The following is a 21,101-nucleotide window of genomic DNA, read 5'->3' as shown; positions in this document are numbered from 1 at the left end:
GTCACCCCCAACAACACCCCGGTGGACGGCTGCGCTATATTATCCCACAATATTTATATGCAAGTGATTACAAAAAAATGGTTCAAGTGGCTCTGAGCACTATGGGAGGTCATCAGTCCCCTAGAACTTAAAACTACTTAAATCTAACTAACCTAAGGGCATCACACACATCCATGCCCGAGGCAGGATTAGAACCTGCGACGGTAGCGGTCGCGCGGTTCCAGACTGCAGCGCCTAGAACTGCTCGGCCACTCCGGCCGGGCAAGTAATTACACTAACATTGAGTAATTTAATACAAACTTTGATTGAAACTGCTCCAGAGGTAATTGAATTATGGCGCCCCTATTGGTGGGTGGTAGGTGATTCTTACCCCCACAGAAGCCTCCACGGGCGTACGTACAAAAACTCAGCTTAAGTTTCATTGTCGGAGAAGCAACAAATATTCACTTTTATCTATTATACTATGGCTGATTTTAGTTGCTGCTGATGCCATGCCTGAAATTATTAACCATCGCCTGATCATACGCTAAGGAGAGATGGGCGGTCTAGTATTCTATCCGCGTGTGGCATGATGGGGAGGGTTGGGGTTAGTGGGCCGCACCAGCGTCGGAAAAATTGTCGGGCAGTTACCGGGAAGTGCTGGCGTGGCACGGCCCCCGCTAGCGGACGCTAAAGGCTGTTACGCAAGCCCACGTGCAAACAAGTCAACGGCTCCCTCACTATAATAAAATTAATGCGGCCCGCTGCAAACGTGTGGATCGAATTCGATTTATCGTCAGCCAATTTTGTACCTACGGCTCGCCCGGCGTTCGGCCGGGTTGAAAGGAGGAAAAGAGGTGGACGACTAGGGCTGGGGGAGGAAGGTGGGAGGCGCGGAGGGCTGCGGCGCGAGGTGTCGCCGGGGGTGGGGGCGGGCGGAGAGGGAGGGGGAAAAAGCGAGGCCATTCTGCCGCAGCCAGTTGCAGGCGCCGGCGCCAGCGAGGGACAAACACTCCTGAAAGTAAATTGGCGAGTACATTTAGCCGGGCCGTGGGTGGCTGGGTGGTTGTTATAATATCGCTGACGCCAGCCGGCGCGCCGATGGGGTGGGTAGGTGGGAGCTGCGGCTGTTTTTTGGAAGGGCTAGGCGCGGGCAGGGGGTGGGGGAGGAGCGGGGGCGGCGGCGGGGAGGCGGCGGAGGCCTGAGTGCGCTCCGCTCGGCTGCGCCGCTGCGGGGGCGGAGGGACGCGCCGGCTCGGCTGGCTGGCTACGATGGGGGAGGGGACGTGAGCGAGCACCTCATCCCTCTTGTCACACACCCTCTACCCTCTACCCTCTCCCGCAGAGGGGGGTGTTGCCGCTCTTGCGGAAGGGCCGTGTGTCCTCCCCTCGGCTTCCTAAGCCGTACGCAGACGCCGCCTCTTACGTCGGCCCGACACACTGCACGTCATCCGCCCCCGACACTGCGCCCGTTATGTATGCGTTAGGGAACGATCCCACAAAAAGGACTTGTCTTCCAATTGATTGAAACAAGAATAGCAGTTCGTATATGGCGACGAAATACAGCATGGCTACTTTCTGGTATTTATTTTTTATTCAACACATAACTGGTTTCCGAGCAGCCACTGCCCATATTCGGAGACACGTTGTGAGGTGTCGAAGAGACACACTTCTATGTTAATTATTATTTATTCATTTGCAAATGACAAGGAAGACTTGTATCATGACATGACAAAGGAGAGACAGGAGTCGATAGAAAAGAGATAGGTGATCTAGTTTTAGAACCAGAATTTAAAAGACTTTTGGAAGACTTGAGGTCGAATAAGACAGTGGTTGTTGTGGTCTTCAGTCCAGAGACTGGTTTGATGCAGCTCTCCATGCTGCTCTATCCTGTGCAAGGTTCTTCATCTCCCAGTACCTACCGCAACCTACATCCTTCTGAATCTGTTTAGTGTATTCATCTCTTGGTCTCCCTCTACTATTTTCACCCTCCACGCTGCCCTTCAATACTATATTGGTGATCCCTTGATCCCTCAGAACATGACCTACCAACCGATCCCTTCTACTACTCAAATTGTGCCACAAACTCCTCTTCTCCCCAATTCTGTTCAGTACCTCCTCATTAGTTACGTGATCTACCCATCTAATCTTCAGCATTCTTCTGTAGCACCACATTTCGAAAGCTTCTATTCTCTTCTTGTCCAAATTATTTATCGTCCACGTTTCACTTCCATACACGGCTACACTCCACACAAATACTTTCAGAAACGACTTCCTGACACTTAAATCTATACTCGCTGTTAACAAATTTCTCTTCTTCAGAAACGCTTTCCTTGCCATTGCCAGTCTACATTTTATATCCTCTCTACTTCGACCATCATCAGTTATTTTGCTCCCCAAATAGCAAACCACGTTTACTATTTTAAGCGTCTCATTTCCTAATCTAATTCCCGCAGCATCACCCGATTTACTTCGACTACATTCCATTATCCTCGTTTTGCCTTTGTTTATGTTCATCTTATATCTTCCTTTCAAGACACTGTCCATTCCGTTCAGCTGCTCTTCCAGGTCCTTTGCTGTCTCTGACAGAAGTACAATGTCATCGGCGAACCTCAAACTTTTTATTTCTTCTCCATGGATTTTAATTCCTACTCCAAATTTTTCTTTTGTTTCCTTTACTGCTTGCTCAATATACAGATTGAATAACATCGGGGAGAGGCTACAACCCTGTCTCACTCCCTCCCCAACAACTGCTTCCCTTTCATGTCGCTCGACATTTATAACTGCCATCTGATTTGTGTACAAATTGTAAATAGCCTTTCGCTCCCTGTATTTTACCCCTGCCACCTTCAGAATTTGAAAGAGAGTGTTCCAGTCAACACTGTCAAAATCTTTCTCTACGTCTACAAATGCTAGAAATGTAGGTTTGCCTTTCCTTAGAACAGATAGATAACATTCCATCAGAATTTTTAAAATCATTTCGGGAAGTGGCGACAGAACGACTATTTACGTTGGTGTGTAGAATGAATGAGTCTGCTTATATAACATGTGACTTTCGGAAAAACATCATCCATACTGCAAGAGCCGACAAGTGCAACGATTATCCCATACTTAGGTTAACAGCTCATGCGTCCAAGTTGCTGACAGAAGGATGGAAAAGAAAACTGACGATTGTTGGTTGGTTGGTTGGTTTGAGAGAGGGGACTAAACCGCGAGGTCATCTGTCCCATCGGATTAGGGAAGGATGGTGCAAGAAGTCGGCCGTGCTCTTTTCAAAGGAATCATTCCGGCCTTCGCCTGAAACGATTTACGGAAGTCACGGAAACCCCAAATCCGGATGGCCGGACGCGGGTTTGAACCGTTGTCCTCTCGGATGCGAGTCCAGTGTGCTAACCACTGCGCCACCTCGCTCGGTGACGATTGTTGATCAGATTGGCTTTAGAAACTGTAAAGGCGCCAGACTGGCAGTTCCGACGCTGCGGTTCATAAGGGAAGCAAGACTAAAGAAAAATCAAGACACGTTCAAAGTACTTGTCGACCTGGAAAAGGCGTTCGACAATGTAAAATGGTGCAAGGTCTTCCAAATTCCGAGCAAAATAGAGATAAGCCATAGCGAAAGACGGTAATGTACCACATGTGCAAGAGCCAAGACTGGAAGACGAAAAACGAAGTGGTCGAATTGAAAAGAGTGTAAGACAGCGATGTAGTCTTTCGCTCTTCAATCATTACGTCGAAGAAGTAACGATGGAAATAAAAGAAAGGTCAAGAATGGAATTAAAGTTCAGGATGAAAGGATATCAATGAGAAGATTCGCTGAAGACATTGCTATCCTCAGCAAAAATGAACAAGAAATAGAGGATCTGCTGAGTGTAATGTATAGTCTAATGAAATCGGAATATGGATTGAGACTAAATCGAAGAAAGACGGTGTAAGTAGGCTGTTTAGGTTTTTATATTGGTAACGCCACCTAGCGCTCTGTATGAAAATCACTGGCTGTGCTGTGTGCAGTCTGTGGCTAGTTTGCATTGTTGTCTGCCATTGTAGTGCTGGGCAGCTGGACGTGAACAGCGCGTAGCGTTGCGCAGTTGGAGGTGAGCCGCCAGCAGTGGTGGATGTGGGGAGAGAGATGGCGGAGTTTTGAAATTTGTAATACTGGATATCATGAACTGCTATATACATTATGACTTTTGAACACTATTGAGGTAAATACATTGTTTGTTCTCTATTAAAATCTTTCATTTGCTAACTATACCTATTAGTAGTTAGTGCCTTCCGTAGTTTGAATCTTTTATTTAGTTGGCAGTAGTGGCGCTCTCTGTATTGCATTAGTTTGAGTAACCAAAATTTTTGTGAGGTAAGTGATTTGTGAAAGGTATAGTTTAATGTTAGTCAGGGCCATTCTTTTGTAGGGATTACTGAAAGTCAGATTCCGTTGCGCTAAAAATATTGTGTGTCAGTTTAAGCTCAGTCTTGTATAATTCTTCAAAGGGGACGTTTCATAACGGAACTAATGAAAAGTAATAGAAATAAGAACAACCAGAAATTTAACATCAGGATTCGAGAGCACGAAGTAAATGAAGTTAAGGAATACTGCTATCTGGGCAGCAAAATAACCCATGACGGACGGAGCAAGGAGGACACGACAAGCAGACTGGCACTGGCAAAAAGAAATTCTTGACCAAGAGAAATCTTCTAGTACGAAACATAGGCCTTAATTTGAGGAAGGAATTTTCGAGAATATACGTTCGGAACACAACACTATATGGTAGTGAAACATGGACTGTGGGAAAACCGGAACGGAAGAGAATCAAAGCATTTGAGATGTAGTGTTACAGAAGAATGTTGATGATTAAGTGGACTGATAAGGTAAGGAATGAGGAGGTTCTTCAGAGAATCGGCGAGGAAAGGAATACACGAAAAACACTGACAAGAAGAAGGGACAGGATGGTAGGACATCTACTAGGACATCACGGAATAACTTGCAGTGTATTAGAGGGAGCTGTGGGGGGTAAAATCCGTAGAGGAATACGGAGACTGGAATACAGCAAGCAACTAATTCAGGACGGAGGTTGCAAGTGCTACTCCGAGATGGCGTGGTTAGCACAGGAGAGGAATTCGTGCCGGTCCGCGTCGAACCAGTCAGAAGACTGATGATTCAATAAAAAAAATTTTTTTTAATTTTTTAGCGTTTCCAGTAAAACTTCTCTGTGTATCACTGCCTTTCTTCTTCAGCTGGCGCTTGCGAATAACTTTGTCTTCAGCTATCGATTCAGACATTCCTTGCCAAAGACTAACGTTCCACCAGTTGAAGTGTCATGCCTGTGTCTCTCGGGTTCCATGTGATAATCAAACAGCCTTTGTACAGAGCCACCTTTGGTTGGCATTCTAGGAGAAATGATGAAAGTCTCCATTTCACAATAACATCACCAACAAACCCCTTGAGCAGCTGTAAAGGGGTTGAAATCTCCCTGATGGATTTGTTACTCAGGTGACATCCAGTAACTACTCAATGTTCGCAGTCACGTAACACTACTGACCGACTCATTCTGTAGCTACTGCTTCTATGTTCTCCTCACCTCATTTTACACTGGCGGGTGCACCTCACGTAGAATCTAGTGATCAGTTCCGCTTTATTTAGAGGTGTCCGGATACTTCTGATTAGATAGTATAGAAACTTTGGACATCAGCGATGTTCCTGGGTTCGCTGTGTTCTGTGAAATAAATGGTAATACAACATCCCTCTATAGTCGCGGTAAGATTCATCAGAGCAAGGCGTCACTCTGAAGACGTCCAACTTAACTGTGGACCAAATATCAGGAATGAGGAAGTTCCATGGACCACGACCGTACGACCTGGAAATTTACTAGCGACAAATCAACCGGTCGTGGAAGCTTTCATTGTAAGAATCTAAAGCCCGGACATTCCAGAATTCAAATGAATATCGAAAGAAAAATCCTCGTTTAAGAGAGTAATATTCCCACAAACTACCCTACTGGCCATTGAAATTACTACACCACGAAGATGACGTGCTACAGACGCGAAATTTAACCGACAGGAAGAAGATGCTGTGATATGCAAATGATTAGCTTTTCAGAGCATTCATACAAGGTTGGCGCCAGTGGCGACACCTACAACGTGTTGGCATGAGGAAAGTTTCCAACCGATTTCTCATACACAAACAGCAGTTGACCGGCGTTGCCTAGTGAAACGTTGTTGTGATGCCTCGTGTAAGGAGGGGAAACGCGTACCATCACGTTTCCGACTTTGATAAAGGTTGGATTGTAGCCTATCTTGATTGCGGGTTATCGTATCGCGACATTGCTGCTCGCGTTGGTCGAGATCCAATGACTACTAGCAGAATATGGAATTGGTGGATTCAGGAGGGTAATACGGAACGCCGTGCTGGATCCCAACGGCCTCGTATCACTAGCAGTCGAGATGACAGGCATCTTATCCGCATGGCTGTAACAGATCGTGCAGCCACGTCTCGATCGCTGAGTCAACAGATGGGGACGTTTGCAAGACGACAACCATCTGCACAAACAGTTCGACGTTTGCAGCAGCATTTGCTGTTAGCTCGGAGACCATGGCTGCGGTTACCCTTGACGCTGCATCACAGGCAGGAGCGCCTGCGATGGTGTACTCAACGACGAACCTGGGTGCACGAATAGCATAACATCATTTTTTCGGATGAATCCAGGTTCTGTTTACAGCATCATGATGGTAGCATGCGTGTTTGGCGACATCGCGGTGAACGCACATTGGAAGTGTGTATTCGTCATCGCCATACTGGCGTATCACCCGGCGTGATGGTATGGGGTGCCATTGGTTACACGTCTCTGTCACCTCTTTTCGCATTGACGGCACTTTGAACAGCGGACGTTACATTTCAGATGTGTTACGACCCGTGACTCTGCCCTTCATTCGATCCCTGTGAAACCCAAACCCTACATTTCAGGAGCATAATGCACGACCGCATGTTGCAGGTCCCGTACAGACCTTTCTGGATACAGAAAATGTTCGACTGCTGCCCTGGCCAGCACATTCTCTAGAGCTCTCACCAATTGAAAACGTCTGGTCAATGGTGGCCGAGCAACCGGCTCGTCACAATACTCCAGTCACTACCCTTGATGAACTGTGGTATCGTGTTGAAGCTGCATGGGCATCTGTACCTGTACACGCCATCCAAGCTCTGTTTGACTCAATGCCCAGGCGTATCAAGGCCGTTATTACGGCCAGAGGTGGTTGCTCTGGGTACTGATTTCCCAGGATCTATGGATCCAAATTGCGTGAAAATGTAATCACATGTCAGTTCTAGTATAATATATTTGTCCAATGAATACCAGCATATCATCTGCATTTCTTCTTCGTGTAGCAATTTTAATGGCCCGTTGTGTACTTTTGTAATATACGTGGCGTCTGTTCTTTCGTATATGTACGAAGAAACAGACATCATTTTGATCTAGCAGCCACTATGAATTAAGACTTAAGGTACGAGTAGGCGTTGAATTAAATCAATGGGGAAAGTTGAAAATTTGTGCCGGTCCGGGATTCGAACCTGGGTTTCCTGCTCTATAGGCAGATGCGCATGTCCGAATTATCAGACATCAGAAATTTACAATTAAGGCGAGGACGCTCAATGATAGCTTCAATGCAGATGTTCAGCAGGCTCGAACTCTTACGGGAATCGGCGAAATGCCGCGAGTAATGAGGCTGATGTGCAGCGGTACCACATCAGTAGTTTGTGATTTAAGTTGAGAATTTGGGTCTGGCGGGAGGTGTACCAGTGTAATCCGCGCAGTTGCAATCACCACTGTGGGTGAGCTGTGGTCAGCGCATCTGACAACTAAACAGGGGACCCGAGTTGGAATCCCAGTCCGGCACAAATTTTCAACTTTCCCCGCTGGTTTAAAGCAACGCCCACTCGCAGCTAATGTCTGTAATTCTTGTGTATATTTTTGTAATACATTCAGCGTTGTTTTACAACTCATAGGAAATTTTCTCATAAGAATTGTTGCCTGTGAGGTGTTTCGGACTTTTTTGTCTGGTTGTTTAAGGCTTGCATGAGTAAAGTTATTAAACCTTTGCCAAATTATCATTAGAGCCCCCTGCCCCCCCCCCCCCATATTACTATGGCATCAAATAAATATTACGAAATCTTATCCATTCACTTTATTGAAGATAATGCCAGAACCAAGTATAGATTTCCACTTTATTATTTTATTTAATTTTTTGCACAGGTTAGAAGACCGAAGCACTTTCAAATTATTTGATATTCATTTGCTGTCAAACATTTATCACAAGTGCCTCACCTCAACTGTATATTTAACTAAATTTTTGGATCCATTAGATTATTCCGTTGTGCAAACATCTACATATGTGCATATCTTATAACACTCGTTAAGAAAGTCATCGTTCGACTACACTGTGTTTTAAGAAATTGTACTTCATCACCGAACGAGGTGGCGCAGTGGTTAGCACACTGGACTCGTATTTGGGAGGATGACGGTTCAATCCCGCGTCCGGCCATCCTGATTTAGGTTTTCCGTGATTTCCCTAAATCGCTCGACTAACGGTGTGATGCCGACCGTTTTTAGTCGAGCAGCGGTCATGTACCTAATAGTTTTATCTTGTGACTTCGTTTTTACATATCTTATGGAAAAGAATGACCATGAGAGCAGTTGCTTTTTATTTTTTGTGAGAATGATTTTACATCAGCTGGTCTGCCACATGTATCGTTATATCCAAATGGTTTATAAATGTTAAGCTACATTCAGATCCGATGATGGCACCTTTAGTGTGTTGAAACCGGTTATCCAGTAAACAGTATTTAAGCGATTTTGACTTTTGAATTATTTCTACAACAGAGCGATCGCCCCATTACGCACTATGTGTTCACAGTAAATAATTATTTCATTCAACGAGTGCAAGAGTGTATCGGGGTCCAGCGTCACCGCTTTGAGCACCTTTGAATGTTCTACTCCCGGGCCATGGCACAGGAGAGTCAAAGTCAATTTTGCGTTATGTTTTTACTTGGTTTTCATTTGTTTTCTACCAACTCCTGCTAGTGGACGAGTTTGTGATCCCGGGCTCAAAGTCAATGTTGTGTTATGTAATTAATAACATTGTGTTTCAGTGAATGGTACACTGTGATACATTTTTGAATAGGTCTTTAGGAGAGGAAATGAATTACCGAATAAAAAATACAGGGTGCCATTTAAAAAAAAGTAATACCGCTGTTCATATCTTTGTAAAAAACAAAGATACAACGAAGGGAATCATGCTGATTGATGTCCCCCTGACGGCTAAAGAACATTTGCTTGAAACATTTTGTAATTTGCATCTGGACAAGCAGTTATTTAGGGTGGTCAAGATAAATGGGCACACTGTATATCACTGTCATATGAGCCACCGTGATGTTGTCGATCTGCATTGAGAATAGTTTAAAAGCAGTCATGTAAAGTGATTCGGGTCTCGGAAATAAACGTTTTTTTTTTTTTTTTTTTTTTGTTTTCGGTGAAACGCAATGGGTAGGACCTCTCGCGTGCCGAATGCACGTGAATTCCGATTTTGGTTGCGAGTAAGACTTCTTCCAGTATCATAGGAACCATGAGAATGAGACAGTGCAACTTTTCACAACGTGTGGTGTATATATTTCCAACTTTTTTCTTTAGTTTTATAAATTCAACATACACACGCCCCTCCTATCCGCATCCTCAGCCGAGGATGACACGGCGGTCAGAGGGTCCCGATGGGCCACTTTTGGCCTGAAGACGGAGTGCATATTTCTCGATCACAGACATGCCAGATCTGTTCCTGAATTGATGTTACACTTACTCTCATTGTGCTTACAACAGTGTAAAGACAAGTCGTACTTGTTTTGTTTATCACTTTCGCATACAAATTTAAATATGTTGTTATCAAACCACTTCATAAAAAGGAGGATAAACTAATAGTAAAGAACTACCTATCCATCTTGACATTGTTGACAATATTTTCAATGATTCTGAAGAAGATCAAGTAGAGTAAAATTCATAAGTACTCTGCACATAATACGTTCTTAGTAGTCAATAATTTCGATTGCCAAAAGCTATGTTAACTGAACAGGTTTTATTCACCTAACTAGACGATAAACTACAATCAGTCATACGGAAATTTTACCATGCCATGCGGAATATTTTGTGATTTGGCTAAGGCTTTCTGTTGTATAATAACGTCATGTATAAAACTGAAATATTACGGATTAGTCGACACAGCAAGTTCAAGTTTCTTATCCACATGACAGAAAGCTGTGTGTCAGTTCCACGTCGATCACTCAGCAGTAAACACTGTTATTTTGATCCGACAGTGTGTACCACGGGGTTTTGCTTCGGATCTCCTGCTGTTCCTGATATAAATAAATGCTCTTCGAGTGGTGTCAGACGATGCCAGCTCCGTGCTTTCTCCAGATCGAAGTATGGAAAAGGCGCGTAGCGAAGTGTTTAAAAATCTGAAATCACGGTTCAAAACAAATCGATTATCATTCAATCTGAATAATACTACGTACACAGAATTCAGTATTTTCCATTGTGATTGCTGGCAGCACTTCGAAACTCACGTGTCATTCCTTCTGCTGACATAATTTGATTTTTGTCTGCGACGCTGAACTGTTCCTGTCCGTCAGTAGCCTGCCTGGTTTTGAAGAATTTGTGGTTTTTCCTTTGGGTCTCCATTTCACAATAACAACACCAACACACCCCTTGGGCAGCTGTAGAAGGGTTGAAATCTCCCTGATGGATTTGTTACTCAGGTGACATTCAGTAAGTACTCCACGCTCGAAGTTACTGAATTCTACTGACTGACTCATTCTGTAGTTATTGCTTGTATGTTCTCCTCACCACATTTTATACCGGCTTGTTAAGATTCATCAGAGCAAGGTATCCCTCTGAAGACGTCCAACCAAACTGTGGACTAAATGTCGGGAACGAGGAAGTTCCGTGTACCTCGTTAGTACGGCCTGGGAATTTAGTAGCGACAAATCAACCGGTCGTGGAAGCTTTCATTGTTAGAGTCCAAAGCCCGCACATTCCAGAATTCAAATGAATATCGAAAGAAAAATCCTCGTTTAAGAGAGTAATATTCGCACAAACTACCCTACTGGCCATTAACATTGCTACACCACGAAGATGACATGCTACAGACGCGAAATTTAACCGACAGGGAGAAGATGCTGTGATATGCAAATGATTAGCTTTTCAGAGCATTTACACAATGTTGGCGCCGGTGGCGACACCTACAACTTGCTGACATGAGGAAAGTTTCCAACCGATTTCTCATATACAAACAACAGTTAAGCGGCGTTGCCTGGTGAAACGTTGTTGTGATGCCCAGTGTAAGGAGGAGAAATTCCTACCATCACGTTTCCGACTTTGATATAATGTCGGATTGTAGCCTATCGCGATTGCGGTTTATCGAATCGCAACATGGCAGCTCGTGTTGGTCGAGATCCAATGACTGTTAGCACAACCTGGAATCGGTAGGTTCAGGAGGGTAATACGGAACGCCGTGCTGGATCCCAACGGCCTCGTATCACTAGCACTGGAGATGACAGGCATCTTATCCGCATGGCTGTCACGGATCTTGCAGCCACGTCTCGATTCCTGAGTGAACAGATGGGGACGTTTGCAAGACAACCATCATTTGCACAAACAGTTCGACGAGGTTTGCAGCAGCATGGACTATCAGCTCGAACACCGTGGCTGCGGTTACCCTTGACGCTGTATCACAGACAGGAGGACCTGCGATGGTGTACTCAACGACGAACCTGGGTGCACGAATTTTCAACGCCATTTTTTCGGATGAATCCAGATTCTCTTTACAGCTTCATGATGGTCGCATCCGTGTTTGGCGACATCGCGGTGAAAGCACATTGGAAGCGTGTATTCGTCATCGCCACACTGGCGTATCACCCGGCGTGATAGTATGGGGTGCCATTAGTTACACGTCTCGGTCATCTCTTGTTCGCACTGACGGCACTTTGAACAGTGTACGTTACATTTCAGATGTGTTTCGTCCCGTGGCTCTACTCTTCATTCGATCCCTGCGAAACCTTACATTTCAGCAGGATAATGCGCGACCGCATGTTGCAGGTCCTGTACGGGCCTTTCTGGATACAGAAAATGTTCGACTGCGGCGCTGTCCAGCACATTCTCCAGATCTCTCACCAATTGAACGTCTCATCAATGGTGGCCGAGCAACTGGCTCGTCACAATACGCCAGTCACTACTCTTGATGAACTGTGGTATCTGTTGAAGCTGCATGGGCAGCTGTACCTGTACACACCATCCAAGCTCTGTTTGACTCAATGCCCAGGCGTATCAAGGCCGTTATTACGGTCAGACGTGGTCGTTCTGGGTACTGATTTCTCAGGATCTATGCACCCAAATTGCGTGAAAATGTAATCACATGTCAGTTCTAGTATAATACATTTGTCCAATGAATACCCGTTTATCATCTGCATTTCTTCTTGGTGCAGCAATTTTAGTGGCCAGTAGTGTAATTTGACACTCAGCGCGGTACCGGAGGGGAGCGACTGTAAATGGGAAATGCCTCTACGGTCGCTTCCATCAGTCACAGCGTCGAGTATGAACTTAGTTTGCGCGTACAGTGCAAGACTTGCCCAATAGGTCGCCATAAATTACGCCAGCTTAAAAACAGTTTCGTCGGGCACTGTATCAGATTATACAGCACGTGTCCGGCTGCTACAGTGGACACAGAAGGCAATCCTTCAAACCTCTCCCAGCCGCTTCGCGTCTCCCTTCCACTGTGGCACCGCCCCGCATTACCATACGGCCCCTGGCGCAAGTGTTGCGCCGCGTATTAGTCGTACGTCACGCAGGGGATTAGCGCGATAATGAAGCGGGACCACGCCAGGAAGTGCGCCGCTGCGCTTATCGGGCCCTGCCCTGCCCCGTGCGAGGGGCCGCGAAAAAAAAAGAAGGAAAAACAAGACCGGCACAAGAAAGCGGCACACAACGGGCGCCGCAGTAGCAGCCACAGCCGAGCCGGTCAAGGACGGACCAGCTGTCCGCGTCGGTCCACGGACAGCGCTCGGGCGCCGCCTTGCAACCCTGTTTCGCAACACATCAGAAACGTTCATTTCGTCCGTCTTACGGGCTTCCGTGGCGTAGCGCAAAGTTCTACACGCGCGGACTCCGCACCTCTCTGGCAACGTGCTGTCCCCGAGTCAGATTAGGAGATGTGCAGATCCACAGATTTCATCAGAAGTGTTTACAGGATTAATTCTCAGCACTGTCAAAATCAGACCGATTCAGAGTCGCCTGCCTCGTTTTGACCCGCGAAACAGAGGCTACTTGTTATTTACTGGCTTTCGGGACGTGCTTGTACAGCCATCTCAACAGAGGAATGTCAATTATGACCATACGAACGTGAGGACAATATCAGTCGCCGAGGGGAGAAAACCTCCGACGCGGCCGGGAATCGAAAGCGGGCCTTTTGATTAGCAAACCGCCATAATGCCCGCGCAGTGACCGATGCAGAGTTAAAAAGCTTTGGCGATTTAGTTGTTTGGGCATCTGGCCGTGGTCTTACGCCGTCCTCACACGTGACATGTTCCTCATCACGATAAACACCAGACGTGGCATCTGTCATCGCTACGTCTCGCATTGTCGTGATTTGCGACCGCAGCGCTCTCCAGCGGCAGTTGGCTGCATCTGGCGCACTGATCACACAGTTTGTTTACAAAAAGGGACGCGCGTAAAATAGCTGCATGAACTATCTTAACGATCGTCGAAGAAGGGTCGTAAAGATGATTCTGTACTTGTCGATGGCTTGAACAGCTGCATATGCTGCGTATCGATCTCAGATACATAGGGTAAGGTTGCTATCGATGGGCCATGTCCTTCGATGGATCGGCTCGATTGCTCTGTGGAGATCGACAATAGGCGGATGCTAGCGATCATTAGCCGTATCCGTGTTGACACAGATACGTCGTCTTAGTCGTCAGTTGTTCCACGAAGACATTAACGAACAGTGAGCAAAGGTAGGATTTGTACTGTGTTCTTGTAACTGACTAGCATTACTGATTGAAACATTATAGTGATATGGTAATAGTGATTAACCTTGCCGGCCACGGTGGCCGAGCGGTTCTAGACGCTTCAGTGCGGAACCGCGCGACTGCTACGGTCGCAGGTTCGAATCCTGCCTCGCGCATGGATGTCTGTGATGTCCTTAGGTTAGTTAGGTTTAAGTAGTTCTAAGTTCTAGAGGACTGATGACCTCAGATGTTAAGTCCCATAGTGCTCAGAGCCATTTGATTAACCTTCTGCAGCTTATCAGTTCACATAATTTTGTCACATTGGGAGTACAAAGTTATCTGCCTTGGATGGATGCTAGCTATTCTTAAGCAATGCAGTGCGAGTTGCCTTCAATAGGCCGTCTCGAATTTTGTCTAGTCTTCAGCGTAAGTAGATCACTGTGAACTAATTTTAAGTAACGGTTTTTATTACCTGTTTTCTAATAGTATGTAAGTGTTTTGATAATCAGTCAGATGTGATTTTTTTTTTACCGGCGAAGGCGACATTTCTACTTCTAGCCACGTTGGTTTCGAATAGATTATAGTCGCTTTCTGATGCCAACAAAAAGCTCCAAAAAAACGTATTGCTACTTATTTAGACATTTGTAGCATTTAACAGATGCTGCGGCTCATTCGCGGAAATTGCCTGGCCCAATGAAGCCGATGACTTACGGTTTCGTTTTTCAAATATTTCATGAATAGTGAATATTTATGACCTCTGTGTCTACTGTAGTGACATGCAAAAGAAAAGGTTCACATTAAACCGGAAATAAAATATTTATTACAATATCAGAGGAATTTATTACACATTTTCTTTAGGTGGTCGACCGATGACAAACTTCCCCTACTGACAGAAGTTATTCGTTAACTCAACTGAATCGCTATCAAATTTTCGGTCTTCAATTGAATATCGTTGAAGTATAGTGTCCAATGTCAGTTTCCACGTGCATAGTACCCATATCCTTGACGTTGCAGTAGACTAGAAGTGATCACATAGATTTCAAGATCGAAATTAGTTTCGTAATTTCTTTCGAATGAAACAGGAGATTTTTTCGAAGCTACTCACAGTCATTGAGAAATATATTTGACTCCGGGATACAAACATGAGGCAGCCCATAAAACCTATACTAGCTGACCCGTCCATACGTTACTGTGGATCTGTGGTTATAATAGGTTGAATTAATTTTTTACTCATCTCTTTAATACCATAAAATTAATATTCACTAATAAAGTTGAACATAGTTTAGCCGATATTAAAACATACGGAACTGAGAATCAAACGTTATGCTAAAATTTGAAAGTAACTGGTAAAGTATCGGAATGTTCAAATTAATACAAACCAATATACAGTTTTTAAATTTACATTTTATTCATCTCAGATTAACTATAGTTTGTAATCAATGACTTATTTACAAAATATTTAATAAATTAATAATACATAAAAATTTAATTTTATATTTGAGGCAGATAACATTGATTGTTAACTATTATTTCCATTATTTTAAATTATTACAATTTAAAATTTGAAATTATCTAAGCGCTAATTGGTGCACAATATTTTTGGTAACACGAATAGATTTGATGGTTTTCCACACGTGAGCGGGCGACATATACTTGCCCATGGGAGAAACACGTATTTTCCAAGTGCAAACCGCAAGTAGACATTATTTGGCCTTAAGACTTATTGATGGTCATCGCTAAAGCCAAAAGTATCGAAAATTGTAGCCGTCTAAGTGATAATGGAGATTCTGACGGTGTCATTGGAATACGTGGTACCAGGACGATTTCTCCTTTAAACTTACGCGTCAAAATGGCTCCTTCGAGAACATTTCCGGTGGTCCTTTTGATGATCAAAAGTGTACCGTTGCATACTCTAGGTGAGTTTAAATTGCGAAGAAGAATAATCGATGAACCAATCTTTAACTGAAGATTGTGTGGTGGCATTCCTGGTATATCCAGAGAATTTAAAAATTAAGTTGGAAAATTTATGGCTTCGTTTTCATCAATTATTGAGTCGATTGATTTAAAAGGTATCAAATCACCGGGCAACAGCTGTTGTATCTGTAAATTAATTTCGTCAACATAAACATTTCTTACTGGCAAAATAGCATGATTACTGGCCCAATTATGATCTAAGTACTTATTCAATATATCCGGGAAGAAACTCACGACTAGTTCACTTTTTGTATCAACAGCAGTGCCGAAATTGTCTGGCCATCTGATGTATTGTGTATTCTGATGCAGTTCAATTTCACCGTTTCCAATATCCAGTTAATTGCTTAGAAAATACTTGTGCCGATGGATCATGTTGTAATTGTACTCGCATGTTCATGGTCAATCGAAAATATTGTCGTCGCAGGAGGGTACTGTACTCATCATGAAATATCGCAACTTAAGCTTATCGAGTAAATTATTATTCACCCCCTAAGAGAGCACACTGGTCACTTTGGAGATCTGTGGGACGGTGTAACGTTGTATCAGGTGAGCATGTGACCTTTCGCCGTTGTTCTATGTCATGTCAATGAAATAATGTGTATGTGCCATCGGTTGTATGGAATCAGATCAGTAAGATCAGTCGACATGGAGACTTCGCGGAATGGCAGAAAAGAGCTGCCGTGTTTGGATGCGCTCATAAAAACACCGCGAATGGAGTTGCACTGTTTGTTTGTGTATCAAAGCGGATTGTCCAACGTGTCTACATGAATGGTGTACTACTCGCCCCCATGCAACAGGGCTTAAGAATATTTGTGGTAAAAAGAACCTAACAGACACGAATTGGAAAACAGTGTCACAGCTAGTCAATGGCAATGGTTCAAACACGACAGGAATTTCTCTCGCCGTTCAATGCACGCCTATCTCAAACAGTCTCAGTCGGAAAGAATACAACTGAGGGGTGATTGCAACGAAGATTTCAATATCTGTTCGTCTTCCTGTGTAATACTTAATATTATCAAACGCTTATTGGCTGAGTAATGGATTAGAACAGTGTAATTTTGATGCTTCGTCCTAGTGATTCTTTCTCAGTATTTGTGCCAGACAAAAATTAGCTCAGTTATCTCCTCACTGCTTTCCCTTAATTTTGGTTTGACTGTTATAATGTAAAATGAAAATGCTTCATCTTATTTAACGGGTCTTTTCTTTTAAATTTCAGAGCATTTACTACTACAGAAGTCTTCCCATTTTCCCTCTTTATTACCGTAGGGCGGGCTAGCTGAGCAATTTTTCACTTGACTGGTTGTAGCTCCTCAACAATATGTCTTAATGGATTGTTATACATACTGATGGGTAAGTAATTTATCCCTTTGTAAGAGTGTCCGTTGTAACTTATTTCTATGCGATTGCAGTCTTTCTCGGCATATTCCAATGATGAATTGTTCTCGGGTTATCAAACGAGTGGTGGCGTCGTTTTGTCGCAACGCTTCGATAGGTTTCGTACCCATTATCTAACCCGAGAAGAATTCATCAACTTATTTCTAACATGTCGCATTTAAGAGCTAGAGCTGTTTAAATGCAGACAGTCAAGTATGCTCAACGTACTCTATAGGTGAGGTAAGTTGAGCAAAGATATGGGGCAAATTAAGCACTTAGAAATCTAGCCAAACCATGAGTTCAGTATTAGCTAGCACTCACTCCGTCTTCCGGCCACGAGTGGCCTACCGGGGCAATCCGACCGCCGTGTCATCCTTAGAGGGGGATGCGGATAGGAGGGGCGTGTAGTCAGCACACCGCTCTCCCGGTCGTTACGATGGTATTCTTGACCGAAGCCGCTACTATTCGGTCGAGTAGCTCCTCAATTAGCATCACGAGGCTGAGTGCACCCCGAAAAATGGCAACAGCACATGGCGGCCATCCAAGTGCTGGCCACGCCCGACAGCGCTTAACTTCTGTGATCTCACGGGAACCGGTGTGTCCACTGCGTCAAGGCCGTTGCCTCCAGTATTAGCTAGACATGAAATAAAATTTCTAGTTGACAATCACCTTTTTATTAATAATCTTTTAATGACGTAAAACTACAAGTAATTTTCTTTTAATAATAAACAAAAAATATAATCAACAAAACATTAATGTATCTTAAGATTAACTTTTGGATTAGACTCAGTCTTTCTATTCAAAATCGGACTTGACTATTTATGTAATTATCAATATAGCTTATACTGAGAACGATAATATTAATAAGATCTTGGAAACTTAATCGTCGTTGTCAGTGCTGCAATTTACGCAAATGAAAATAAGACCAGCATCTGGCGCACATTTTATATATGCCCATTGCGTGCAAAATTGACACTGGATCCATGTTTCCCCTGGTAAACTTGCAGAATAGTCTTCGCAACAAACCTGACAAAAACGGAGTCACCATCGTTGCTTTCCTCACTTGACTGAAATTTTTTTTTTGAAACACTCTTCATTCTTTTTTTAACAGTGTTCTTCCTTGGCTTTTTAGTTTTTTTAGTGGTTTTATTTTGTTCGGGGGTGTCTGATAGAGCATTAGCTTTCCTCTTTCTTCTGCTAGTTTTGGTAGCTTTCCTACGACCTGCTTTTGGATATGGTCGAACAATTTCTGGAGAAAATGTATGCGTTACATCGAACAACTCGTTTTTTTTTTATTGCTCGTACCAGGTTCCGGTTCAGTTTGGCTGGTGGACATAGAAGGAATGTGATTAGGTTCAGTGTTGCATATAAGGTCTAAGCTTCCTCTGGACGATCTTTTTCCAGCTCGACAGTTTCAGGGTCTCGACGGAATGCTACAAATAATGGTAAAACCTCATCCTCACTAAAAATGTTCGCATTATACGGAAAGATGCAAGTCTTTCGGAAACCGTTGACAATACACTACTGGCCATTAAAATTGCTACACCACGAATTATCACCTTCAATTAATTTCTTCAAAAATCTTGTCACAGCCATTCTGTTGATACCGAATTCTTTGGCGGCGGCATTCTCACTTTTTCCCTCAGCACTGACAGCCTTTGCAGCATCATTTAAGTCTTCACTAGTGTAAGAACCTTTTGTAGGCTTTCTTTTACACTACTGGCCATTAAAATTGCTGCACCAAGAAGAAATGTAGATGATAAACGGGTATTCATTGGACAAATATATTATACTAGAACTGACATGTGATTACAATTTCTTGCAATTTGGATGCATAGTTCCTGAGAAATCAGTAGCCAGAACGACCACGTCTGACCGTAATAACGGCCTTGATACGCCTGGGCATTGAGTCAAACAGAGCTTGGATGGTGTGTACAGGTACAGCTGCCAATGCAGCTTCAACAGATACCACAGTTCATCAACAATAGTGACTGGCGTATTGTGACGAGCCAGTTGCTCGGCCACCATTGACCAGACGTTTTCAATTGGTGAGAGATCTGGAGAATGTGCTGGGCAGGGCCGCAGTCGAACATTTTCTGTATCCAGAAAGGCCCGTACAGGACCTGCAACATGCGTCGTCCATTATCCTGCTGAAATGTTAGGGTTTCGCAGGGATCGAATGAAGGGTAGAGCCACGGGTCGTAACACATCAGAAATGTAACGTCCACTGTTCAAAGTGCCGTAAGTGAGAACAAGAGGTGACCGAGACGTGTATCCAATGGCACCCCATACCATCACGCCGGGTGACACGCCAGCATGGCGATGACGAATACACGCTTCCAATGTGCGTTCACCGCGATGTCGACAAACACGGATGCGACCATCATGATGCTGTAAACAGAAGCTGGTTTCAGCCGAAAAAATGACGTTTTGCCATTCGTGCACCCAGGTTCATCGTTGAGTACACCATCGCAGGCGCTCCTGTCTGTGATGCAGCGTCAAAGGGTAACCGCAGCCTTGGTCTCCGAGCTGATAGTCCATGCTGCTGCAAACCTCGTCGAACTGTTCGTGCAGATAGTTGTTGTCTTGCAAACGTCCCTATCTATTGACTCAGGGATCGAGAAGGGGCTGCACGATCCGTTACAGCCATGCGGATAAGATGCCTGTCATCTCGACTGCTAGTGATACGAGGCCGTTGGGATCCAGTACGGCGTTCCGTATCACCCTCCTGAACCCACCGATTCCATATTCTGCAAACAGTCATTGGATCTCGACCAACGCGATCAGCATCATTGTCACGATACGATAAACCGCAACCGCGATAGGCTGCAATCCGACCTTTATCAAAGTCGGAAACGTGATGGTACGCATTTCTGCTCCTTACACGAGGCATCACAACAACGTTTCAACAGGGAACACCGGTAAACTGCTGTTTGTTTATGAGAAATCGGTTGGAAACTTTCCTCATGTCGGCACGTTGTAGGTGTCCCCACCGGCGCCAGCTTTGTGTGAATGCTCTGAAAAGCTAATCATTTGCATATCTTAGCATCTTCTTCCTGTCGGTTAAATTTCGCGTCTGTAGCGCGTCATCTTCGTGGTGTAGCAATTTTAATGGCCAGTAGTGTATAACTCCGCATCCTACGACAAAATAAACATAAGCAATTGGAGTTCACGAAAGGCAGTCGAGACACGACTGAAGAGTGGCTCCGCGGCCTATAAAGGCCGCTGGTGCTGTCATAGATTGGGCGGCGGGTGTCTCCGCGCGCAGCGCTGTGCCGGCGACGGCGGCGCTCGCGGGTTTGACAAGTGCCTTCTTGCAGACGTCATCGCAGTCCATGCCTTCCGGCAGGCTTCCAAATCGTCGGTCAGGGATACCGGTTTACTTTCGTTCAAAGTCATGGGTTGGTTGATCAACTATTGCTCAACTAACCACAACCCAAAAATTTAAAACAAAAATGAAGTTATGAAACAACGGTTAAAATTGTATCCAGAACTTTTATACATCAAAAATATACTAAATTTATCTAAGTTTAACACTTACCTGATTGAAAGCGGATAACATTTGACTAGCGCAGAAGAAGTATTCCGGTTTCCAATTACTTTACTTTTTGATCACAAAATAAACAATGCATGGCGGTCGCGCGATGGGTTCCCCTCCCACGACGAATTCTTTCCGGAATTTGATGCATTAGCGTGCGATGAATAGTTTTCGCGATATTTCTGTTGCCCATCTTAATCC

The 21,101-nt window shown here is 44.3% G+C and overlaps 1 protein-coding gene across 1 annotated transcript in view; it reads right to left on the bottom strand.

The window, feature by feature from the left end:
• Positions 1 to 20,699, bottom strand: part of LOC126092674 (uncharacterized) — a 107,957-nt gene extending 87,258 nt beyond the window's left edge. The window contains exons 1-2 of the mRNA XM_049908396.1: positions 20,576 to 20,699; positions 991 to 1,246 (exon numbers count right to left, since the gene is read on the bottom strand). Of these exons, the coding sequence (XP_049764353.1) occupies positions 991 to 1,246; positions 20,576 to 20,699 (380 nt within the window). The remainder of the gene's footprint in view (positions 1 to 990; positions 1,247 to 20,575) is intronic.
• Between the last annotated feature and the right edge of the window lie 402 nt (positions 20,700 to 21,101).

The sequence above is a fragment of the Schistocerca cancellata genome, chromosome 7 (assembly GCF_023864275.1).
Source record: "Schistocerca cancellata isolate TAMUIC-IGC-003103 chromosome 7, iqSchCanc2.1, whole genome shotgun sequence".
NCBI lineage: Eukaryota > Metazoa > Arthropoda > Insecta > Orthoptera > Acrididae > Schistocerca > Schistocerca cancellata.
The sequence above is the reverse complement of the archived record's forward strand: the minus strand, read 5'-3'. Positions and strand labels throughout refer to the sequence as shown.